Genomic DNA, 27,079 nt, shown 5'->3' on the forward strand with positions numbered 1-27,079 from the left:
AAAAAATCATAAAGCTAGTCAGTTCGGTGGTCGTGGAAATGCCGGGTAAGATATTTGGGGGTTTGCTTTGATAAACCGCACACGAGCATGCACCGGTGTGAGTCGAGCAGAAATTTCGCGAGAACTTCACATCTCAGAGAGAACTGTCCTGCGGACGTTGTTCGTACCAGTATTAGGCTTACATCGAATCGCATCGAACAGAAAAATACTATTACCGTCAGTTCACGAGGGATGAAATATGATGATGACTATGGTGGTACTTATGGCTAAGTTTTACGCTGTGTTCATAGTCTAAATGATAAAAAATATATAAAATAATAATTGTCGTTGGATCAGCAGTCTATATTTTCCTCTTGACCTAGTTATGTAAAAGTACTGTTTCGATATTTATACACATGCAACGTTTGCACAAACGTGTCAACTATAAAAAGTAAAATTTCAAACGGATACAGAGAGTTTGTCGGACAAGAAATTGATATTTGAAATAGTGCTGTGCCGTCAAAACAATCAGATCTCTATTTCATCGGTTTACAAATGTAAATGATGTATTCTATCCACTATTTCCTAAAAATTTAGTCGATATATGTTAGTTACCATTAACATTGCTATTCAACTATTCGAGTAAATACATTGGCGGAATATAAAGTTCTGGAAATACAAGTAGAAAAAACGCAATGCAGCTGTACACCTTAGGAGCGTGTTTGGCGCGTCTGTGCTTCAACAGCTCCTTCATCGCACTTCTCTCCGCGATCTGAGCAGGTGTATATCAACGCGTGGCGTATCCGGTAATTATCCAAGCTACACCTGTGTAGGAACTTCCTGGTACACAAGAAGCACTTGTCCTCGTGCTTGGATTGTTTCATTCGCTTCTCGTGTCTCCACTCGTGGACTTGCAGGTTCTTCGCCTCTTTGTCGCAGAACCGACAGACCTGCAACGGGGATTGGTGACGGTTTTTTACGTGCAGCTTCAGTCGAGCATCAGGTTGAAGTTGCGGTCGCAGGGGAACATGATGTCGTGCTGCACAGGATTTGTCTCTTCGGACTGTCTTTCCTCATGTACTTCGCCTTGCAAGAGTTACACTTGAACAAGTAATCCGACCGATGGTTCACCTTGTGCTGCTCCAGTTCACACTTGTACACCTTCTTCGGATGCTTGAATTGTTTCTTGCAGAAGGGACAAGTGGTGCGGACGGTGTTGGGCATTCCTCCTTGGTTGTCTCAAAGTCCTTGTCATTTCGCAAGATATTGATACGATTGGGTATCGCCGAGTCTTCTTATGATGTATCTGTGGATTCTGCGGAGAATGTGTCTTTTCCTGTTAAATATGAATTGATGTCTTTACCAGAGATCTTTGTTTTGGTGCTAAAGCTTCCGGTGTACAGTGTGTATCGTGTATCGCTTGTTTTACAAATCGCATCGATGGACCCGAGAGCAGATACGTCATTGGCTGCTCTCTTTTCTTTGTCGATGGATACATTTGCAAAGCTGTTTCCAGGCATTGGTAATTGTTGTTGGAAGACAGCCTTTTGTCGTGTTGCGATACGAGTCTGAAACAAGGATAAGGCTCGTCAGTGAAGTGATATTTCCCCCGATTTGGTCATCCCTCGAGTATCGAATCTCTCCAATGGAGAATTTCTTGGTTCTGGCTGGCTCGAGAACAAGAAACCTTGCCGGACAACTTACACACGTGGCGAAGAATGTAAAGTTATACAATGTATTGAAATTGTATAACCTTTAATACTCATTCTACTCCTACAAACTGAAAGAGAACCAACACGCGAATATAAATTTTTCTTAGCCCGTGAACTGTCCACCGCGCAAATTCGATTCTTCCTTTTTCAAGATATTAGAGACATACGTTCTTCTTGCAAAATGTGTTTAATTTCATCGAACGTGGAATTCACGTGTAATACAGTTCAATTCTTAATAGTACAAATTATGGAACAAATTTTGATCTGCGAGTTACGACACAACGTTTATGTATATTCTCACAGCGTAGCGCGAAGTTCGAAAAACACTTTAATACGATGAAAGAAAAAATTTCTCTTCGACATTTCATTGTAGTATTTACCGTTCAGGAAAGAAGCGCACGCCCCATCTACACCGCGTTTAACCGATTCGTTACCATCGAGGAGATATCTCGCGATGCAATATTGCTCGTACGATGACCACGGACGAGTGAGCTCGCGACGAAATTTCGTTCGTACATAGCGGTAGAATATCGTTCGTACAATGCAACGGGCAACGTCCGTGACCATCGAGTGCCAGCGAAACGATTAACGGAAATCTTTTTACAAAATGCCTCGCTATCTTATAATAGTTCGAGACCGTCTTACCTAAGTGCATTTTTACATAGAATGTTAAGAGGATTAGATGCATGTAAAAAACGAGTGTTTCTATTTTAAAATAATAGTGCAACTGCTAAGTGAGAAATTCGTCTTTCGCCCCTAACTTTTTTTTCTAATTTCAACCAAAGAAAAGGTATGGTTGTTACATGTTGCATGAATCACCCTGTGTAACAGTTTTAACTACAAGGTATATTTAGTAAGTGGGCGGAATTATAATCTGTGGTTGTTCAACAAGACAAAAACAGGTTGTAGAGCAGTTTTGCATGATTTAACGACCTTTCTCATTCTGCAATGTGATTTCCTGTGGAAGTGCATCGGTGCAATTGCAAGCTGGAATAGCATAGACATTCATCCGCAAGAAGATCATAAGGTATCATGGAAAAGAACAATGCGCCAATGCAGTCCCGTAGAAAGTCATAATTACGCGATGATGAAGCTTGTTCAACCATGAAAAGTTTTGCTCTACAATTTTGTTGTATCTTCGTTAACAATCAAGTGATAATTCGGCCCAGTTATAATCAGCTATAGCTACTCCGTGTAGTTGCATTTCGGACTGAGTCCTGAACTCGACCACGGCCACCTCTAGTATAGGCCAGAACATGTGACCAGGCAACGCCGCACGCAATTAGGGTGAGCGCATACTAGATGGTCGCGGGAAGGCCGCGGACCGCAGGGGCCTTGGAGGAAGGGAGCAAGGAGTCCATGCGGCAACAAATCTCTAGCAGGTAGACGGAGAGCAAAGCTCCGCGGCCTTCTCGAGACCCTCTAGTATGCGCTCACCCTTAAGCTACTGCATATGCGCCGCAATATAACGCGACGACTTCAAATCGGACTGAGACAGCGCTGCCAAATTCACCATGCTCCAGCCTGTACTGGAAAGGCCGTGCCTCAACCCATGCGACATTCACCAAGGCAATCCTGAAAATGCAACTCGTCGTTGTAACATACCTTCCTTTCTAAACAATGATCCTACAAAGCGATGGTTCGACAGCGATGCGCGAAACACTGTAACATTTACCGAGCGTCCCACACGACACATGCATTCTCACTAATAGTGCTGTAAAATCCGTCTAGCCATTGCGGCGATAGTGCGATTTGGTGTGCATTGAAGCGTTCCCGGGTGTGTTTTCCTGTGCTTGACGTAGCAGCTTTTCGTCGCGAAGTCCTTGTCACAAACGTCGCACTTGTACGGCCTGTTGCCGCCGTGCGTGAGCACGTGCCGGTAGAAGTTGTTCCTGTACTTGAAGCTCTTCCTGCAGATGGTGCAGAGGATAGAAGGCTTGTGTTTCGTGTGTTTGTGCTCGGCCAAGGACGACGGTTTGACGAACACGGCGCTGCACTTGTCGCACTCGTACCCTGTCTTGGTCGTGCAGAGGTGGCACTTGAAGTACTGGAAGACCGTCTTCTTCTTGTCCGACTCGTGCTGCCCGTCGTTCAGCATCACGTTTCTGACGAACTTGCCGCAGAATTTGCAGGCGCGAGCGACGTTCATGTGAACCCTGTCGATGTGCAGGGCCAAGTCACTCTTCAGCTTGAAACGATTGTCGCAGTGGTCGCAGATGAACCTTGGCTCTATTATGCTGTGCATGCGGATCTGGTGCCTCCTGAGCCCGCACATACGCTTATACCTCTGCTGACAGAACGGGCATTCCACATACGTATCCGCCTCGTGTGTCCTCGCGTGCTTCTTGTACTCTGCCTTCGAATCGTAGGTCTGGTGACAGTGGACACATCGGTACGACAACTCGTGGAATCCATGAATGTGTTGGCTCAACAATTCTGCCGTGTCGTAGACTTCCTGGCAAAACTGGCATTTCTTTTGGTCCTTCAGCGATTTGGCTTTTACATCGTGTACCTTACTCTGCTTCTTCCCCCATTTAGTCACACTTTGCTGCGGCGTAGTTATGTCTGGTATGATCGGAAAAGTTACATCTAGCTTGTGCGGCAAAGTTAGCTCTGGTCTGATCGGCACAAGGACTTTCTTAACTTCATAGCACACAGCTCCGTTCGGATCTCTGACCGGAATCAGGACGCTTTTGATTATGTTCATTCCTGTTTCGTCCATGATTTCGATAGGCACCAATTCGTGTTTGATCTGTTTCGTCTCTGGGTCCCTCACAGGCACCAGAACCGACCTCAACTGTATGTTGGGCTGTTCTTCCGTGGAATCTTCGTCGATTCCGTTCAGCAAGGGATCGTTGATTTCCTCCTTCGATGAATGCTCGTCGGATGTTGAGTTTGAACCGTAAATCGACGATCTATCTAGATCCATATCATCCTTAATCTCACGTTTGCCGCACCAATCCGCGTCGTTGCCATCGAGGCCACTAGCGTTGTTGCTTTCACAGTCCATCGGGGATAGGGACCGATCGTCCTGATCAATGTTCGGAACCCCGGAACATACTATAAAAAGTGGTTGAGCTGGGTTCTGAGTAGCATCCGGTGACATCCTGAAACACCCATTCATTTAGTCAGTCGCAAGAAAGGACTCGCAAGCCAGTTTTAAACAAACAATGGCCGATACATTTAACAGTAATTTTCAACAACCATTCTTGTATTCTATATCTTGGTCGTTTGTGTGTAATGATCGTTACTGGCTGAACACGTGCCATAGTGGGGGAGGAGACGAGTGGATAGAACAAAGGGTTGTGCTTAGAATCAAGGGAAACATTTATGGTCAAAGAATTCAATTGCAGTCAGTAATGAAGCAGCTTTATCATAATGTTAACATACGTAAAACAGTCACTTACATTTACGTACAGTTTCGAGATCGTTTTAACGAACCGCCATGCTCTCACAATCGACGTGAAACTCAATATTGTCACTATTTTTTCTTTTAGACACTTCGTTTGACAATTATTCTATAATGTTTCATTTAATTATATGGGAGCGTATACATTCTCCCAGTTTTAGTAAATGGGAAAAACGAAAGATTGTTTCAAAACGTAAATGAAATATGATTTACGATGATTCATACGGTTTAGTTTTTGTCGTTGTTAAACGATTCTTACAAAAAACAGGCACATAGAAATCGAATTGAGTAACCTCCTCCTTTCTCAAAGTCGGTTAAAAAGGCAATTTATGCTACTGAAAGAAACAAACTGCACATGAAGCTCTAGATATTGAAGATTATCAATATTTTTCTTCCATGTATGCTATTAAGTATTTGAACACATTCAACAATCGCCAAGTTACTAACAAGGAAAATTAGTAACTCCTTAGTAAGCAAGTAACTAAGGAACATTTATTTGGTTCAATTTTAATTAGATTATGGCGATTTTTAAATGCGTCCAAATGCTTATTCACGGTAGCGTACATTCCTATCTACAATCGCTCACAATGTTCTCCAGTTCCAGTTGCTCATTGAAAACACAAAGTGAGTCACTCTTTTTCTTCGTTCAGGTTGCTTATGCGCCTACTGAGAAACAAAGGAGGCGGCGGAGGATGATTTCCGGGGTGTCTCCTGCGATGAATCATCATGGTGGTCCTCTGAGTGAAACTTCGTCCGCAAAGATCGCAGATATACGGCCTCTCGCCCGTGTGAGTGAGTATGTGGATCCTCAGCGACATTGCCCTGGAGAACGATTTCTGGCAAACTGTGCACTGATGCGGTCGTTCGCCAGTGTGGCTTCTCATGTGCAGCAGCATAGTGTAATTGGTACTGAATTTCTTGCCGCAATGAGAGCATAGGAAGCTCGGCTCGTTGCAGAGATGACTCTCGAGACTGTGTTGAAAGGTGAATTTCTTTTTGCAGACCCGGCACTTGAAGCGCCTAACCTCGTTCCTTTGATAGCCATGAGCGATGCGGTTGTGAGCGATCAGGTACGATTTCTGATCGTAGTGGTTCCCGCAGACCTGGCAGACGTAAATCCTCGTTCCCGCGCTTCCAGTCGGCGAGTCCTCTGGACCGATGATGACGCCTTCTTTGGCGCGATCGCGGAGGCATACTGGATCCACGTTGCTGTGCTCGCGGATCTGATGAGCTCTCAATCCAGACATTCTCTTGTACTGTAAGTGACAGAAGGGACACTTGTGGTAGGTGTCCTTCTCGTGGACCTCCATGTGCTTCTCGAGCTCCTCCTCCTTTCTATAACTATAATGACACTTTTTGCAGCGGAATGGTTGCTGATGTTCCCTGCGAACATGCTTGTTCACCTGCTGCACGCTCTTGAAACTCTTCTGGCAGAACGGACAGGTGGTTTGGAGGTCTGCCAGTATCGAGTCAACCTCTTCGTTAGGCTCCGCAGACTCTGCTTGCTCTGCTTCTTCGGTTTTGATATCCTTTTCATCTTCTTCATCGTCCTCAACCCTTTTGCTCAACTTCGTCTTCCTTTTCTTTTCTTTTTTTTCGATTTTATCTGGCTTGGGCGGTGTCTCCTTGACGGGGACAGGGACAGGGATAGGAAGAGGGACAGGGACAGGCTGCTTCACTTGTTTCTCGGGTTTGATCGGGACCATAACGCTCTTGATCACGTAAGTCACCATTCCATCCGGCTCCTGGACCGGTATCAGGATACTCTTGATTAGGTTCATTCCAGACTCGTCCTGCATTTCCGGCGGCACTAACACGTTCTTAATTATCTTGGTTTCCGGGTCCCTGACCGGCACGAGTAACGACGGTATTGGCTTGCTGCTTGCATCGTATTTCACGGAATCGTTGCTGACCTCGGTCTGCGTGACATCACTGGGGAAAGAAAGGTAACTCGAGTCACCCAGGTACAGGCCGTCATCGGTCATGGTGTGTTCGCATTCAGTGTCGCTCAGCATGCACTGCTCTTCCTTGAAGTCAGTGATCGGGGATGTCTTCATTTTAATCGACATTTGATCATGGTCCAGAAGAGGCGGCCCGCTACATTCTACAAAAAGCGGTTGCGCTGGGTACTGTATGGTTTCCGCGGTCGTCGAAATCCTGAAACACCCATTCATTTAGTCAGTCACATGAAAAAAAATCCAGTGGCGTTCGAGAAAAGGATAAAGAACAATTGCTAGAGCCGTGTAACTGTAAAGCCGTTGCTCGACAGTTTGTTTTATTCGAAGCGGATTGATTGTTATCGTTTACATGGCAACGGAGAGAAACCTAGCAGACAGGCATCGGCAAATGCTTGTCGAACACTGTTCCGAAATGGAAACGAAGTTCATAGAAATTCTCAGTCGATGCTACTTACATTGAAGAACTGCTACTAGATGGATCTGTGTACATTGTCTTACAACAACATGAAATTCATTAAAGCCGTTCACTTCTTGTTCGAAACACTGATTAACAGCAAATTTTGTAAAAATTATTTATTCAATTACGTTCGATCATGTACATATTCCAGGTTTATACACGATGGAAGAGAAACATTACAGCTGATGTCGTTGCACTCTCCATCGTGATACCATACTCGTAAGAACACCCTGTCCGCAGAGTTACAAAAAACATTGATTACAAAAATACGGCGACGATATCGGGAACAACCGATCATCTGTAAAATCGTCTCGTCGAATACTTAACGAATATAAGTCGCAAACTGTGACAATAATAACAGAACAGAACGGCTTATAGACACGAGAAACATAACACAAACCGAGTGTTGATATCATACGCTGAGTCTCTTTCAAACTTTGATATCCTGGGATCGTTCATCGTTTCTGAATATTGTCCAAATCGACGGGAGGCAGAGGGGGGTGATTACCAGGGTGTTTCTTGCGATGCACCATCAGGCAGCTCCGTCGAGTGTAACTTTGTCCGCAGATGTCGCATATGTAGGGTCTCAGACCACTGTGGCTCAGCTCGTGCACTTTGAGCGTGTTCTTGGAAGTAAAACTCTTGGCGCACAATTTGCAGGCGTGAGGGTTCATGTGTGCATTCTCGATGTGCTGGGCCAAGTCAAGTTTCAGCTTGAAACGTTTGTCGCAGTGGTCGCAGATAAACCTCGACTCTAAGTTGCTGTGCACGCGGAGATGGTGCCTCCTGAGCCCGGACATACGCTTATACCTCAGCTGACAGAGCGGACATTTCACATACGTATCTGGCTCGTGTGTCCTCACGTGCTTCTTGTACTCTTCCTTCGAATCGTAGGTCTGGTGACAGTGTTCACATCGGTACGACAACTCGTGGAATCGACGAATGTGTTGGCTCAACAATTCTCGCGTGTCGTAGACTTTCTGGCACAGCTGGCATTTGCTTTGATCTTTCAGCGATTTGGCTTTTCCATCATCTACCTTACTCTGCTTCTTCGCCCATCTAGTCACCCATTGCTGCGGCAAAGTTAACTCTGGTCTGATCGGCACAAAGACTTTCTTAACTTCGTAGCACACAGCTCCGTTTGGATCTCTGACCGGAATCAAGACGCTTTTGATTATGTTCATTCCTGTCTCGTCCATGATTTCGATAGGCACCAGTTCGTGTTTGATCTGTTTCGTCACTGGGTCCCTCACAGGCACCAGGACCGACCTCTCCTGTACGCTGGGCTGTTCTTCCGCGGAATCGTCGTTGATTCCGTCCAGCAAGGGATTCTTGGTGTTCTCCTTCGGTGAATGCTCGTCGAATGCTGAGTTGGAACCATAATTCGACGTTCCATCTAGATCGAAATCATCGTTGATCTCACGTTTGACGCACCAATCCGCGTCGTTGCCGTCGAGCAGAATACATTCGGGGCCACTAGCGTTGTTGCTTTCACAGTCCATTGGGGAATGGGACCGATCGTCCTGATCAAAGGCTGGAACCCCGGAACATTCTATAAAAAGTGGTTGAGCTGGGTTCTGAGTAGCATCCGGTGACATCCTGAAACACCCATTCATTTAGTCAGTCACATGAAAAGGATCCAGTGGCGTTCGAGAAAAGGATAAAGAACAATCGCTAGAGCCGTATAACTGTAAAGCCGTTACTCGACAGTTTGTTTTATTCGAAGACGATTGATTATTATCGTTTACATGGCAACGGAGAGAAACCCTAGCAGACAGGCATCGGCAAATACTTGTTGAACACTATTCCCAAATGAAAACGAAGTACATAGATATTCTCAGTCGATGCTACTTACATTGAAGAACTGCTACTAGATGGATCTGTATACATTGTCTTACAACAACATGAAATTCATTAAAGCCGTTCACTTCTTCTTCGAATCGCCGATTAACAGTAAATTTTGTAAAAATTATTTATTATTATATTTATACGTTCGATCATGTACATCCTCCAGGTTCAGGGCCTCGCGTGTGACATTAAGAATACACGATGGAAGAGAAACATTACAGCTGATGTCATTACACTCTCCATCGTGATACCATATTCGTAACAGACACAAAACTACATACGTACAAAATACATTGATTAAAAAAAATGTTTCCTCGTGATTGCAGAAATCAATGAAATGTCATCTGCGAAATCATCTCGTCGAACACTTAACGAATATAACTCGCAACCGTGACGATAATAACAGAACAGAACGGCTTAACGACACGGGGGGAACATGACACAAACCGCGTGTTGATATCATACGTTGAGTCTCTTTCAAACTTTGATATTCTGGAATCGTTCACCGTTTCTGAATGTTAACCAAATTTACGCGCGGCGGAGGGGGATGGTTTCCAGGGTGTTTCTTGCGATGCACCATCATGCTGCTCCGTTGAGTGAAGCTTTGTCCGCAGATGTCGCATATGTAGGGTCTCAGACCGCTGTGGATCAGCTCGTGGACTTTGAGCGTGACCTTGGCGGTGAAACACTTGCCGCAGACCGAACACTCGAAGGGTCTCTCATCGTTGTGTCGCATATTGTGCAGCCGAAGGGAGGCTTCGGACTTGAGCTCCTTGCCGCACAGGGAGCACAGGTACATCTTGCTGTGCGATCTGTCGTGCTTGTAGTATTGTTTCCTGTTTTGGAAGGTCTTGTTGCAAATGTTGCACTGGAGCGGTTTCGAGTCATCGATTCCGATCCCATGGGCGATACGTTCGTGGGCGATCAGGAAGGACTTGCGCGGATACACTTTGTTGCACCTCTCGCAGGAATAGCTTCTTCCCAGCACCTGACGCCGTCCCCAAGTATTATCCGGGTCCGCGGCGTTGAAGTTAGGTACGCGTTCTTCCGGGACTTGATCGCGCAACGATCTTGGATCTTCGGTAGTGTGCTTGCGAACTCGGTGCGCCATCAACCCGCTTATTCGTTTATACTTCCGATGGCACAAGTTGCATTCTACGTAGGTGTCCTTGTCGTGGATTTTCTTGTGGTCCTCGAGGGCCTCGGGAGAATCATAACTGAAATGGCACTTTTTGCAGCGGAACTGGTTCTTGTGTCGTCGACGGAAATGCCTGTCCATCTGCTGCTGCGTGTTGAAGCTCAACTGGCACAACGGGCATGTATTCCGCAGATCGTCCAACATCTTATCCATCGCGTCGAGATCGTCACCTATGATTCTCTTATCTTTCAAAGGATCCTCTTCCAGCTGATCTTCCGCCTCTTCCAGGCACGGTTCTCCCACTGTCTCGATCGGCATCAGCTTCGGTAATATTTTCCGCACCTTGTTCGATGACGTGACTGATAGGTTGGTTGTTGGATTATCTGGTAGATTGGACGTTGGCTTGGCTGGTAGCTCGACTGGTAACGGTTCTGTTTGAGGCATCCGAAACTTAGGCGGCGCTTGAACTGGCAAACTCGGTGCTGGTTGGATCTGAATTTTAACCGGAAAGCTCGGAGCTGGTTGAATCGGCATTTTAACTGGGTACCTTGGCGGTGGTTGGATCGGCATTTTGGCCGGCGAACGTGACAGTTTCGGAATCGCGATTTTAGCCGGCGAACGTGACAGTTTCGGAATCGCGATTTTAGCCGGCAAATGTGATAATGGTGGAATGGCGATTTTAGCCGGCATACGTGACAGTGGCGGAATGGCGACTTTAGCCCGCAAACCTGACAGTGGTGGAATGGCGACTTTAGCCGGCGAACTCGAAGACGATTGGATCGGCATTTTAACCGGCAAGCTTGCAGCTGATCGAATCGGCGTTTCAACTGACAAACCCGGCCGCGGTTGGATTGGTACTAAAACTTTCTTAACCTCGTAGCACGCAGACCCATCGTGAGTCGGCATCGGTACCAGCACGCTTTTGATTATGTTCATCCCTGTATCGTCTATCATATCAACCGGTACCACTGTATTCTTGATCGTCTTGGTCTCCGGGTTGATAACTGGCACCACCACCGTCGGAACTCTGTTCGCAGGGGGATCTTCCTTGACTGTGTCCATCGGGGAGTCGCTGCTGACATCCGTGGTCACTTTGCTCGACAAAGAATCGTCGTGGATCTCGTTTACCAAGGAGTGACAACTCGTGATGCGTATGTGGCTCTCGTTGTCGACGTCGGTCTGGTCCTCGTCCTCCAGCTCCTCCTCAGCGTACAAGTAGTCGTCGTCGTCGGCCACCTCTTCATCGGAGATCGGCGGCGATTTGATATCGATCGATTCCTCTGCATGGTATTCGATATTCGAGTCTCCCTTACAGTCTACAAAAAGCGGTTGCCCCGGGTTACGCGGATCCGCGATCGTTGACATCCTGAAACATCCATCCGGTTAGTCAGTCGCAAGAAAGGCTCGATATTCTCGAGTCTACAAAGCTAATAATGGACATGATTCGTAACGTCGTCTCCGTGTCGCTCGACACTACCATTACCGTGTCCCAGGACACGTGTTATAGTTTTCCAGCCGTTAAACGAAAGGATAATTCAAGGTGAGGGGGATGTACAATTATTACAAGTTACATAATGAGAATTGAACAATTCCTGAAAAGGATTTAATTAAAGGAAGAGTTCAGTACAAGCGATGGATCTGTTGAACATTGCACTGAAATAATGTCGTCTCTGTAGTTAATGGAAATTTACAGTTAATGCTACTTACATCGATAAATGTCACAGCGTTCAGAGCAAACGACGTTTAATTCCCGACGGGACTCGCTTACAATTCTCTTACAATTCTCAATGTGATGCGCGGTCAACAATCCGTATCGGCTTTCGAACTCGTACTGCTTCCCTCGTTCCGAGCGCTCGCTGCGTATTCCCAGCGGTCGTTTATTTAAGTACACCGAACTCTGTACATTTCCAATCGTTTTTGCGCGTTACACAGCGAAACTTATGGTTTATCAATGCCGAAGCAGTACTCGTTGTCTCCGCATCTAACACAAACACCTCCGGACCCTTTCGAATGTGATGTCCTAATCGACCGTAGACGGTAATATGCAATGTACAATAATATCGTGAACGATGTAGTGAACAGAAACGTTTGCAACGCACGCCGCCCACCTTCCCTACCGCGTGTCACAATTCAAAATTAGAACGCGCGAAGCAGGCTTTATCAAATTTAAAAAAATATCACCTCCATAATTAATAGTAACTCGGCGCAGAATATAATAGGAATTATTATGCATCGCAACGGACAATGGCGATTAATCTCTTCATCAGGCCCACGCATCGAGTGGCAAACGATTCAACAGATCGCGTGCGCGATTGCAGGTTTTGAGTTGTCTGTGACGTATTTCTTCGGAGCTCAGAATTCAGAGACTCCGACAAAGAACACGGTTTTGTGTAAAAAGTAAGCTTCCTCGAATCTGAAACATCCTCAAGACCCACAATTCACGAAAAGGCTGCGTTCATACCATCTTCCTCTATCGACAAGTTACAATACTATCAACAGACCGCGGATTTCACGCGTTCGCGACAGAAACGAACTGCGAAATAATAATTTGAAAATTCTGCCGTGTTGCTGGTCGAAATTACGAAGGAAAGAATCTCGCAGGCAATTCTTCTTTTAAATCCGCAGTCTAACTATCAACATCTGTGAAGCGTACAACGTTTCCTGTTCGATTCAATCCCGCCATTGCTCGACACTGTCCCGTATGTTCGTCAAACCCTCACACGAAACACGCGCACGGCCCAGAGGTCCTGTCGGTGACACTATTTTCCAGGGATTCATGCTTCTCAACTAGTTTCTGCGTCCACGTTGCCCACCGCAATCCCGAGTTTACTGAGGTACAAAGGTGGAGGAGGAGGATGGTCTCCGGGGTGTCTCTTGCGATGCGACGATGTGTGGTACTTCTGTGCATTTGCAGCGAGTAGTTGCTCTTGAAGTCCTTGCCATATTCAGCACAGAGGAGCTTGTTCGCATGCAGCCGCGTGTGCCTGCCGCGGTTGTACTCGGAGGAGAATCTTCGGCAGCAATTGGTGCACATGAAGGTCTTCGGGCCTTAGCAGACGAAATTCTGGCCAGTATGCCGGGTCACGTGGTCATTCAGCTCGTAGTTGGACAGGAAAGACTTGTCGCACCGTTGGCAATGGTAGCGGAAGTGCCCCTCCTGCATGCGCCGCCGATGAATCCTCACCGAGACCTTGTTGTTGGTGGTGTACGTGCACGAGTCGCAGCCATAAAAGGCATTCCCGCGCTGGCTGATATGATTGACCAGTCCCGCGAGACGTTTGAACCTCTTGTCGCATATATCGCACCTCCGCAGACTCTCGTTGCTATGCTTGATCATGTGGCGATCGTAAGCACCCCAGTTCACGAACATCCGCTTGCAAAGGTCACACGAATAATCTTGCCGATCGTCTCGCCTCCTCGGCTTCTTCTTCATCCTCTCCTTCGGAATACGAGCATACCCGTGCTCATCCAAAGCTTTTCTCGCGATCTAGCAGGTATAGTACCTTCCACGATGTCGAAGTCTGCAGATACCGCCCTCCAAATTATGATCCCCGCGGATCTGCAACCAACAATGTCTGGTTTCAACGTGCGACACGCACTCGTTCAGGTTTCGTGGTGGCTTCTCTTCTTGGTCGTCGAGATTAGCGTCGGTATTGCGGCCTAACCGGGCTCTCTTCTCGACGAGGACGTAAACGGGAATAATACTCTCGAATATCGATTGAACGTAAAAACTGACGGAACCCTTCAAATCCGCTTTAAATTCGATCATCACATACTTGCTTTATTAAACGCATAATAATAAAATAGCGACGGTTAACACAAATTCGCCGTTCCAGTGAATCAAATTTCGAACGAACCGTCGCGCAAAATCGATAACAACACATTCATCTCGCTACAATGACGTCCACGCGCGCTGCTTGGAATACAAAGTAACAACTCCCGTGGAAACATTGTCCGAATCACTAATTTCTTTGAGGGGAAAACAGGCTGTAAAACGTTCTGTCGCTCAATGAAGACTTACAGTTCGCCCGATATTCAATATCTTAAGAGAGACGGACAACAGAGAGAGAGAGAGAGAGAGAGAGAAAAAAATAGTGAGTGAAAAAAGAAGAAAAACAGCGGACAAGCTCTTGGAAAGCGTGGAACACGTAATATTAATAACTTATAAAATTAGTCGCACCATAATACGAGCGATGTCGAGACCGCCAACAGATATCGTCAAACATTTAAAAAAATCTTTATCCATTCATTCGCAACGTCCTCGAACAATGTATCGATCGCGAGCCGATAGTAACCTGAACCAACATGGTTAACAGAGTTTCCAGAATGATCACCACGCGCGTAAGAGTTCGTGTTCGCAGCTCGCTGGCTACTGTTCGATCAAAGTTCCACCTTCGATAGGGAAGGCACTCCGAACACGGCTGATTTTAGACGCAGGTCGACTTCTGATGGGCGGTCAGGTTGCCCTGGCAGGAGAACCCGCGGTTGCAGATCTGGCAGACATAGGGCCTTTCACCTGTGTGACCTCTCCTGTGAATGGTCAGCGTGGACCTCTGCGAGAACGCCTTCGGACACTGGTCGCACTTGTACGGTTTCTCGCCTGTGTGCACTCTCCTGTGCATCCGCAGATTCTCGGAGTCGGTGAATCCTTTTCCGCAGATGTCGCAGACGTACGGTTTCTCGCCGGTGTGTATACGCCGGTGTTTCTTGAGGTGCTCGGCGCTGCTGAGACTCTTGCCGCAATAGTCGCAGAGATAGAGCTTGGTCGGGTTGTGGCTCTCCTTGTGACGGAACAGGGACCTCTTCGTGGCGAGCACGCGGCCGCAGATGTCGCAGGCGGTGCTGGTCACCTTGTTCGCCTTCATCTCGGGATGCATGCGTCTGCAATGAGCGGATAGCTGTCGCCTCAGATAGAAAGCGCTACCGCACAGCTGGCAGACGAAAGGTTTGTCTCCGGAATGGATATTGTAGTGTTCCTGCAAATCGATCGCTTTGCGGAATCGTTTGTCGCAGTCGTTGCACTTGAACGGCAGGTCCGCCTTGTCGGTATGTCTCAGCATGTGAATGCTCAGAGCTGCCAGTACCGTGGTCTCGTAGTCGCACTCCTTGCACATGTAGCTCGGATAGAAGTGGGTTTTCTCGTGCCTGGTCAAGTCGCGGAACAGACGAAACTTCTTCGGGCAGTGTTTGCACGTCAGATCGCCGACGGTGTGACGCATCAAGTGCTTCTGGTAGTTACTCTTGTGCCGGAACACCTTGTTGCAGGTCTTGCAGAGGAATTCGATCTCCGGCTTCTCCTTCTTCACCTTCAGCGACGTCGAACGGTTCACCGAGGTATTGCCGGCTTTCCGGCCGCCTTTTCTACCCGCGTGCTTCTTCATGTGCTTCCTCAGGTTCACGTACGTACGGAAGACTCTTCCGCACTGGGCGCACGTGTTCTTCCGCTTCCCTCTGTGCTCGATCTCGTGATTGTCCAGCAGAGCCTGGGACGCGAAGAATACGCCGCATAGTTTACAGTGATAAGCCAACGGCAGATCCTCCTCGTCGTCCTCGTCGTTCACCTCCTGCTTTATGAAGCTTTGCTCCTGGCTCGCCGATGGGGCCGCCGCCGCCATCGTCGACGATACATTGCCCGCACCGGATATCTGTGGACTTTTCGGCACCGGATTGGCGGCGTCCTTCTTCATCAGGTCGAGCTTCGTCAACATCGGATAATACTCTTCGGAAAACTGTAGCTGGTTGTACCTGAAATAGAAAAATTGGAATGGGCACATCAGTATCGGATGTCCTCGGTGTACGATCGCAGTCGTTCTGCGCCCGGACACGAAATCGTCCAGCGAAATTGTACAATATCGTATACCTGAAAGCGAAAGTCGATATATCAAGCACGGTCTACAAGTTCAAGATACTGCCCGCGTGTTTTGCGGTTCTATTATTATTGTCCTCTCTTTTTTTTTTCTTTCTTTCTTTGCGGGAGTGGATTGCGTTCGAGAACACAGAAGATTGATCAAGGTGTGATAAACAGTACAAAGGCACACTACATGTATAATTGAACGTGTCAAGTAGCGGATGTTAGTCGCGAAGACAATGCGTTGTCTTCTGGAGTGTGTCACATTACCAATAACACAGCATTCACGTTTCGACGATGTCAAACAATCCCTTTATTTAACAATCAATTACAATCGTCACGTCGGTGGAGTGTCTTTGGAAAATATTACAGTTTTCGTTCGATATAAGACGATGGCTCGGGACGGCTTTCGACGTATTGCGGATCAGTTGTTCTTCAGTGAGCGGAGAGTTTATGGGCAGACCATAAAGTGGTCGCACTCTCACGTTCTGGCACTAAGAGGGGATAAAGATTTTCTTGTTGCGAGAAAAACATCGTGGTTTTATATCGAAAGAAAACTGTATGCACTTTTACACTGATCGCAGTGCAAGAGTGTTGTTTAAAAAATGTTTCGACAACCGCAGAAGATGATACGCGTTATAGGAAGATTCGTGTTTTTGTTTCAGGGATTATTATAATTTATTTAGAAATCTTCGTGAGCAATATTTCTGTGTCTTTAATCGTTTAGAATACTGCGCATTTACACGCTAGAAAATTTCTCCCCAACTTGTACACATTAACTCTTGTCACTTCAATCGGCAGTATTGCTGTCAAAAACAGTATAATTAGACAGCGGATCTTTATGCAAAATAAAAGTCGTCCACCTAAATTGCAACAAACTGGAGTGTCAAACAGAAAATTATTCTCTTTCTTAATATGTTTAAATTCTTCTAATGTTTTTACTGTTTCAAATTACACTTACTCATTTTTGTCATAAATGCATAAAATCCGCTGTCTACTAGCAAAGTAACAATTCTCGTTTCTATTTCAGCTACTCATTTCTGTCACACAGTCAGAAAATTCGCAGCCTAACGATAACAATATAGCGTTCTTTGTTTCATCAAACATGCCACGATATTGTTGATGTGATAAAGTTTAGATTATACTAGTCGGAATTCGGATGGAGATTAAATTATACAGGACTATTAATTACAATCAATGTACAATAAAAATCGCAGTGTAGCGTCGAAAATCAGGTAATACCGTAGCCTCGATATATTTCATTTAATTCGTTTAAAAATAGTGTATCTTTAAATTAGTCTGAGTTCAATGCCTCTCCTCTGTTCCAGTACAAAATGTAAAAAGAATATTTCATAAATGTCATAAATCTTTCGAAAAAAAGTCAGAGTTGAAACTCATTTGTCATATGCCGTTCTAATAAACCAATGATCAGGTAAAAGACCAAGCCTAAATGCTTCTAAATCGATATCAAAGAGAACCACAGTTCCTATAAAAATAAATAAATATCTTTAAATAGCACATTATCGTTTTATTGCGTTCTGTACAATTAAATACGCTCTAAATGCACAACGATTTCGAATTAATCTTTCTCCCGGATATTTCTCTTGCATCTTATACTCGAACATCTGTTGCACTGCAACTATCACACATTCCCTCGGAAGGTGTAAAAAGCATCAGTCCGATTGATCGGGGTTCACCGCGTGCACCTTGATATGCGCGTTCAAGGACGACCTCGAAACGAACGACTTATTGCAATAGGTGCACTGATAGGGTCTCTGTCCCGTGTGATAACGTTTGTGGATGACCAGAGTGGAGTGCTGCGTGAACGATTTCCCGCAGGTGTCGCAGGTGTACGGCTTCTCCCCCGTGTGAATCCTCTTGTGAACGACCAGCGTGCTTCTCTTGATGAACGCCTTCCCGCAGACGTCGCAGATCAGCTGTTTCTCGCCGCTGTGGAGCCTCAGGTGATCCTGAAGGGAGCCCTTCGAGGACACCAACTTGCCGCACAGATGACACTCGTGTCTGTTCTCGCCCATGTGGGACTTGACGTGGAACACCAGCGAGTTCTTGTAGACGAACGTCTTGCCGCAGAACTCGCACTGGTGCTTCACGGGCTTGAAGTTCGGGTCGTGGACCATCAGGTGCTTCACCAATGTATGGTTGTTCGGGAACGACTTGTTGCAGTAGTGGCAGACGTGCTCCTTGGCGCCGTGCTTCACATTCATGTGGCCGTGCAGCTCGGCGTTCGTGAAAAACCCTTTCTTGCAGACCTCGCAGTACCTGGTGTACTTGTCGAAATGTCTTCTCTGATGAATGGTCAGCTGCGAGGCCTGCACGAACGCGTGGCCGCAAACGTCGCAGACGAAGTTCCGCTCCCGAGTGTGGATCCTTCGATGGACGGCCAAGGTGTTCGTCCTCTTGAAGGTCTTCTCGCAGATATCGCATCGGAAAGGACGCGCGTCGCTGTGCGAAACCAAGTGACCCTCGTAGAGGTTCTTCGTCCGGAACAGCTTCGCGCATACTCTGCATTGATAACATGTCTGCGAGGACTGATCCGGCGACGAAGAGCTCTTCTCCGCGTCCTCCGTTTCTTGATCGAACCTCTCCAACACCTCCGAGCTCAGCGACGAAAGCTCGACGGATCTCGCGGGAATATTCTCGTTCTTGATCGTGGTCAAAACCAACTTTTCGATGGTCGAACTACTTCTTCTTCTTCTTCGTCCTCTTGCCGGTTCTGTAGATCTGCGAAGAAAACGAGAAAAAGAGCTTCGTCAATAGCGATTCTTACTCTATCGATCTAGATGCAACGACAACTTCGGTTTTGCGGGTGGAATCTGTTTTTATTAAAAATAGGTCGGGTCGATTTACATGTGGCATACACTGATCGTACACGGGGAGAACGAAGTGGCCAGTGGCTTTTCACCGGTGTCCTCTTCTTTCTTCTGGAACGGAGTGCCGGCATAGTTCGACATGGCTCCGGTGGAAAAAGACTTGCTGAACAATTCGAATTCTTATCTCAGACTTCTCACGGTGCAACGGACACGTGCGGCATCCGTGCAGCTTCTATTTCAAGACATATCGTCACACTGATTGTATACAAATGCTGCTTAGGAAGGACGAGGATATAATAGAGCTGCTTCCTTATTCAATTCTGCTACACTCCTTATACACAGATTGCTGCCTTCCCCCACACCTCTCTCGCTCTCACACACACACACACACACGCGCGCGCGCGCACGCACACACGATAAAAGACCGTGAATTGTGTCGACATTTAACCCATGGATAAATGAAAAAATATAAAAACATTAGCTTTATTTTCGTAACATTACTATACTTCTTTCTTAATTAAACGGCGAGACGTCTGTACATTGATTTCGTTAGAGGATTAACTATTACACGTAATCGTTGATACTAGTTTCGTGTAATACGCTAAATGCATTTGACAAAGCTGTTACCGTACACAATTGCAGCGTATACGTTCAGAATTTTGAAACGTTATTATCGACTGCGGATTTTATGCATTCATGCCAAAAATGAGAAGGTGCAATTTAAAACATTGGTTTGACTGAATTTAAGAATGCCCATACGTTATTGTCACAATATGTTAGAATCATTAATGAGGAAAATAAATTTGTAATTTGTTTCTATGGACTGCAATTAACGCTTAAAAGTTTTATTTTGCACGAAGATCCGTAGTCTAGTTAGGATAATGGTAAGAGGTTTATTGTATTATCCTAAGTGACGTATTTGAGACACTGACGTAGAAATGTTCGGCCACACAATATGTATGTATATGTACAAAAGCAAGAAATTATCAGACTATTTCGTGGTATGCGTAATCGTTTCATTAATTGATATGAAAAGCGCCGTAACTGTATAGTATTAATTAATGAACACTGTTACTCAAAAATATTTAAACGTACCTTTTTCATGTGACTTCAACTGGTAAAAATCCAGTTAGAAATAGAAAAATTATTTGATTTTGTTGTTGCTATATATTATATGTGCCAGACATGTTTGTATCAATGAGTCAATACTTTTGAGTAAAGTTTATATGAAAGTTATATGTAGACTGCGGATCTTTATGCATTTACGAAGAAATTGATCGAGCGAAACATAAAACAGTAATAGATTGGAAAAATTTAAGAACACTATAACGTTGTTTTTAATGTAACAAAGTCATCACGGGATGAAATCAATTTTTACTTTCCTCCTGCTTCCCACAATCAATGCAGGCTATTTTTATTTGGCATAAAGATCCGCAGTTTAGTTATACATATATGTATGTATAGTGCACGACGACAGATATTTTACATTATAATATGTAACTTCCATAAAAACGTCTCTTTTTTCTATTTTCACATACATGCACTGTATGTTAATGGCGCGTGTATAAGTCAGTTAATTAAAATCTTTAAAATTAAATCAAAATTACTTATGAATAACTTTTCTAAGAATAGCAGACTGTTCTTTAATTGATGAAAATCTATATATAAAATAACGATTGAAGAAGCTAATTATTTCAAAAAATTATATGTGATCTCGGAGACTGTACAATTAATTTTGGATCCACATAGATTCCTTGCCCTGAATGAAAATTTCCATGAATTTTCTGATCGTGTGCAATCATTAGAGTTCAATTACAAAAAAGGTACAAAATAATTATCTGTACAGTATGTTTTTCGTATAGAAATTAATGAATTTCTGTATATCATGGCACTTTGCAAGTTAGTAGATCAGATAACTGTTATATCTCCTTCAATACTTTAATATAATTTTAATTACTTAATAAGAACTGAGTGTATACCCTTAAAAATAACAAAAATATTCTATATTGTTTCGTACACCACTAGAGTGTTGATGAAGTTACTTTTCTTCGTTGATGTGTAATCGCAAAATTTCTGTTTAAACGATTAAAAGCTTAAGTATTATATGAACGTATGAATAACTTAAATATTAGGATCTTAATATAAGGTCGCTTTATACATCTTAGTAACGACGTTTTCTTCATTCTACAATATTACAAATGTATACGTATTCGAAGTATATAATATGTGAAAATTGCAAGCACATAGATGTTATCGCGTTAAAAAATTTCTCAGCAATAAGCATTCACTTCTCCTCGTACAAATTGCAGCTTCGGATCACGTGGAAAAAGACCGAGTCAAAATAATCACATTCAACAGAATAGTTATCCAACATGTTGGCTACCAATTTTATATTCTAAAAAATTCATTATTAAACGATTAAATTATGTGTACTCTTTATGCAGATCGAATTAATCGTCTTCCCAAAAATCATCTATACAATAATATCATGAAAAAGAACTGTGGTAACCAACAATTAAGGCTTGTTAAACGCTTACGAAACTGAACTGCCATTGAACAATTTCTCAAAAGACCCTAAATTATTCATCTTTGCTTTCAACGGACTATTAGATAGCTACCGGTCGATGAAGAGTAAAAAGAGTCTTGAAACGAACAAAATTGGCACGTTTCCAATTTATATTTTCCCGTGAAACTTCTTCGGCTTGCATTATTTTCAGTACAGTCTGCGCAATACTCGAAGACAAGGTAGAAAAGCCAGCCGCCTGCTCTCATTCTCAAACATTCAACGTCAATTAACAAACCACAAGTTCGTCGCAGTCAGAATCGCGTTCACTTCCTTTCGATATGGGACTTCATGTGGGAGTTCAGGGATCCCTGTTGCGTGAATCTCTTCTGGCACACCTTGCACCCGTAGGGTCTTTCTCCCGTGTGCGTTCTGAGGTGCACTATCAAGTACTTCCTGACGCTGAAGGCTTTTCCGCATACCTCGCACACGTGCGGCTTCTCGCCCGTGTGTATGCGCATGTGAACCTGCAGGTAGGCCTTGCTGGAGACTGATTTCCCGCAGACCTCGCAGCTGATCAGGTTCTCACCGCTGTGTATCTTGAGGTGCACTTTCAGCGCGCCCTTCCAGTAGCTTTCGAAGTTGCACATCGAGCACTTGAACTTCTCCCGTTCGCCGTGCGACTTCATGTGCGTGCCGAGATAGGCGGAGCTCGCGTATGCGGTTTTGCAGATTCTGCAAACGAACGGCTTCTCGCCGGTGTGCGTGAGCAAGTGTCTTTCCAGGGTCTGCTTCGTGTAGAAGCCCTTGCCGCACATCTCGCAGCGGGCCACGTAGTCCTCGTTATGCTTCTTCTTGTGCAGCCGCAGGTCGTAGCCGGACACCTTCGATATTCCGCATACGTCGCATGTGAACCGCTTGTTGTGTTGTTTCAGGTGAGTCTTCAGAAACTCCTTGGTCTTGAAGCGCTTGCTGCAGAGCACGCACTGGTACGGTCTCTCCTTCTGATGCACCTTGATTATGTGTTTCTTCAGCTTGTCGTCGTCAGCGAACGATTTGTCACACTCGTCGCAGTGCCCGATCTCATCGCCGTTCCTCTCGTGGTTCTGCCTGTGCCTCAGGAAGAGCGTCTTCTTGCGTATCCTCTTTTTGCAGATGTCGCACTCGTAGATCACCGAACACTTCCTGTTCGGGTCGCGATCATGGTGGAACGGTTTAATCATTATCGCCGACTCTGATTCTGGCTCCGACTCTAATTCCATGTCTGCATCTGGTCCTGATCCAGCTTCTAGTTCCAGATGTAGCTCCTCTTCTGATTCAAGGTCTACTTCTGATTGATAGTCTGTTCCTGATTTAAATTCCCCTTCTAATTCGAGTTCTCCTTCTAGTTCAAGTTCTGGTTCGGGTTCAGGTTCAAGTTCCGGTTCAAGTTCTGGTTCGGGTTCAAGTTCTGGTTCGGGTGCAGGTTCAGGTTCGGATTCCACGTCCATCTGCGTTTCTTCAATGAACTCTAACGTTTCCGTGATTATTTCCTGGTGACTAATCTCCTCGTACTCTTCGACACAGACCTCCTCGGTCTGATAATTGATCAATTCCATACCCTCGATCGTGCTAATCGGTTCGATTATTTTCGTGTACTCGATCTTGACCTCCTCGCACCTGAAATCGACAAAATTCGTCAATCAGAAATTACGGGACGGACGCTTAATATGATTATAAGCAGTAGGTGGTCTTAGGGGATGCTGTCTTTCGAGTTCTTCCGTTTAATAGACGGACTCTGCTAGTTCCTCTTCCGCTCTGGTGATCTAACGCCGGTTAGGATTCGAAGGTAATCGATACCACTCTTATAATTAACACAGTTCGAGTATGGCTCTTGAGAATCACTCGAGCATTGTTTGATTTTATTGCGATGGTAACTTGCAGACTGAACTTTCGTTCATGGTTGAATAGTGAATGGGGCCTTCGAAGATAAAATGAGAACAGGGTAGTGATCGCTAACCCCTTGCCGTACTATCGTTTTCACTATGATTAGAATTTCTTTGTCTTCGTTCCCTAAATGAGAGAAAATTTATATGCGTCGTATATTTGCGCCAATCATTAAATGTGAATAACAGAAAGGTAGAATTTTTAGTACTTTTTGTTGTGTAAATTCTTATATTACGAGTCTGGCTCGATATTATATGGCAAGGGATTAAATGTGCGACTATTAGGATGGCTCTTATTTACTTTCGAAGAAAATGTTTTTCAAAATTTTGTTTACGGCACCCACCAGGATAGTTAGAAATAATTTTTAAAAATCGGTGCAAAGTTTGAGCTCGATCCGATAACGGGAAAACGTGCCCCGGGCCCTTAAACATTAAAGTGATTAATTAAACGCTCATAAAATCGTTTCTCTAGAATATCTGAGCATTTAATTAATTATATATATAATACAATACACGTTTTCCCATTGTCCGATCGAGCTAAAACTTTGCACAGATTGTTTTTTAACAACCTGAGGAATGCCGTATACAAAATTCAAAAGTCGAAAATAAGAAAATACCGTCCAAGTTAGAATACCTTGTTTGTCAATCATTTGTTGTTAATCAATATTTTCTTCTTAAGCATTAGGGGGTGCTTGATTCCTACAGCATGCAGTTTTGCATCTTGGACTATTAAATTCGATGCAGTATTTCCACTGTTAGTGTTTCATTTGATGTTATAATATTGACAAATTCTTCATTATTATTTTTCAAACTGGTCCAATGTATTCATTACGTAGAGAAGTTAAGAAAATAAAGCAGCTTGATTGGAGGAAATTAATTTTTTCCGTATCATTAATTCAGATTCTGTTTTCAGAGACAGTTCCTTAGAATAGTTTATGATCTTGTAAAATAAAAACCTAAAGAACTACTGAAGTATTTCAAAAAGGATTGTTACATGTACCGTCTACAAACTTTATTACAATTTGTACAGTGACGTATCTATTATAAAATAGCGAAGTATAATTCCTTAATGATCTACATCAGAAGTATTTGTAAAAATCGTTCTCCATTTGATACGCTCAGTGTCTCTTAGTCAACAAGAAACCATATGTTTTCGCATTAAATATAGTCAACTCTTCTCAGGATGCCTTCTTATATGATTACAGTAAAGCCTTGATCTAAGACGGACGGCGTTGTAGGATCTTGTGTACGAAAAATGCCTCCTGAATTGGATTTCAGAGAGTGGAAACGCGAAACAGTGTGACGGAGACATTCGTGTTATAACGAGGGTAGTTGAATTCATAAATTAGTAAAAAGAGGCTAGATTAAAAAATCGTGTTATTTGAACAGTATAGTACAAGAGCAACATTATAGGAGGTCTATAGCAATTTTTGCACCGTATTATAATATGTGATGTATCAATGATATATCAAAACCTCGTTAGAGAAGAGCAGACTATATTTTCTAGGACAATAATTGTAAAACTGATTATAGTTTCAAACAATAACCAGCACTCGACACGGAAATTTTAATTGCGAATTCGATGTCTGACAAGAGGCAACCATAATATCATTTGACGCTGTCGTGTCGACGCAAATGAGCGCTGAGGGTGCCGCGTTGGGTGAATCGTTTCTCGCAGATTTTGCATTTGTAAGGCCTCTCCCCGGTGTGAGTTCTCCGATGCTTCACCAGGTATTTCCTCGAGCTGAACGCTTTCCCGCAAAACTCGCAGATCTCCGGTTTCTCGCCGGTGTGTATCCGAATGTGTATCTTCATGTACTGTCTTCTGATCAGCTTGCCGCAGACCTCGCAGGCGACCTGGCTCTCGCCGGTGTGCGTCGACAGATGTTCTTTGTAACAGTAACTATAGAACGTCTGAAACTCGCAGATCTCGCACTTGTACCTCTTCCTGGTCTCCGGTTGACTGTGGATCTTCATGTGACTCCTCAGGTAGACCCTGTTGCCGAACGACTTGTGACAAACCTCGCAGATGCAGGGCTTGTCGTCGCTGTGCACGCTCATGTGGGTCCTCAGGGTCGCCTTCAGGTAGAAACCTTTGTTGCAGATCTGGCAGAACTCGGTGAACTCCTTGTTGTGCCGTCGGATGTGGATCTTCAGGTAGTACTCTGAAGTCAATTTAGCGCCGCACACGTGACAGATGTGCGGCGCACCGTGCAGCGTTTTGTGGACGTTCAGGTACTTCTTCTTCTTGAAGATCTTGTGGCAGACGTTACACTCGATCGGGCCGGTCTCCTTCTGACTATCTTTCGCCGAATCGATTCTCGAACCGTTGCAACGAGTTCGCCGATGCTTGAACAACTGCATCTTCCTCGGGAACGATTCCCGGCACGCGTCGCACGAGTAACTCTTTTCGGTATTGCGCAATGATTTCCGGACGATCGAGGATTTACTGGATACGTCTTCGGAGCTAACTGAGACTCTAGCTTTCGGCATTGACGATTTATGAGATCGATTTGGCCCAGCGGACGACTGCTTCGCGACGTTGGATCTGCAAACAGATAACAAGACATATGCCGAAGTGGAAGCGGACACGCTGCTCGGAGAAATTCGCGGGGCCTGCAAATATCGGGTTTAACACGTAGATACCTGCGAGCTTGTTACACATTGTTGAATCGGCGCAATGGAGTTCTTTGGCTTTTATTAGAATTGTACAAATTCGGATATGTGGCATTACTATCGTCAACGACGATCGAAAAATTAAATATGCCAATTGACGTCCTCGGTCAACAATGTGTTAACGTAAAGCTAGCGGGTTCAACTGATCAACATCCGAGATACTAGTGAGATGGTTCAGAGTTTGTTGCAAATGTTATTATTGTTTATTATTAAATATTAGAGCAAATGAACGGGGTACTCTCAGGTTCAGACACTGGACAATTTTTCATTTCTTCACGTTTGTTTAAAACGCGAGATTATGGGTAAAAATTTGTGTAAAAACGAACTGCACGAAAGCTACGAGATATCTGATGCAACAATTTATAAAGAGTCACACTGTTAGTTTTGCGTGACGACTTTTATTCTAAAATTATTCTCAATAAAATCGGAATAGAATAAAATAAATTGTAATCTTCAATTTTTGATATCTGTTATAAATTTTCAATTCGACATTCTGAACTACCTCTACATATTCTAGTATCTCGCGAGACAACCGTATAATGTTCACCGAGTATCTCATAAATTAATAACTTTAATCTAAACAGTTTCATCCGTTTTCTCTATTCAAATGAAAATATTTCCTGTAGTCACGTTCGATTACGTTAATACTTAGTTGTGTTCTAAACGTTGTGCTGATACTGAGAAATATGACTACTTACTGCATCATGCTCGTCACACTGCAAACGATTCCGCTTATGATTCGACAGATACCTTCGCGAAACGGTTTTCAAATAAGGAAAATGAAATATAAAACAA

The 27,079-nt window shown here is 44.4% G+C and overlaps 2 protein-coding genes across 13 annotated transcripts in view; both read right to left on the reverse strand.

The window, feature by feature from the left end:
- Positions 1-27,079, reverse strand: part of LOC143212765 (uncharacterized) — a 77,150-nt gene that overhangs the window by 35,200 nt on the left and 14,871 nt on the right. The window contains exon 5 of one of the 12 annotated variants that reach the window (XM_076431887.1): positions 1,562-4,798. The exons of 6 other annotated variants lie outside the window; for them this stretch is intronic. In XM_076431887.1, the coding sequence (XP_076288002.1) occupies positions 3,397-4,798 (1,402 nt within the window). In that variant the 3' untranslated portion in view covers positions 1,562-3,396. 5 more of the 12 variants (XM_076431886.1, XM_076431895.1, XM_076431883.1 and 2 more) reach the window with 5 other exon arrangements.
- LOC143212777 (uncharacterized) lies at positions 5-1,342 on the reverse strand. The gene has a single exon (XM_076431913.1). It carries the CDS (start codon positions 1,201-1,203, stop codon positions 979-981), a length of 225 nt encoding a protein of 74 aa, XP_076288028.1. The 5' UTR covers positions 1,204-1,342; the 3' UTR covers positions 5-978.

This window comes from Lasioglossum baleicum, chromosome 10 (genome assembly GCF_051020765.1).
Source record: "Lasioglossum baleicum chromosome 10, iyLasBale1, whole genome shotgun sequence".
Taxonomy (NCBI): Eukaryota; Metazoa; Arthropoda; class Insecta; order Hymenoptera; family Halictidae; genus Lasioglossum; species Lasioglossum baleicum.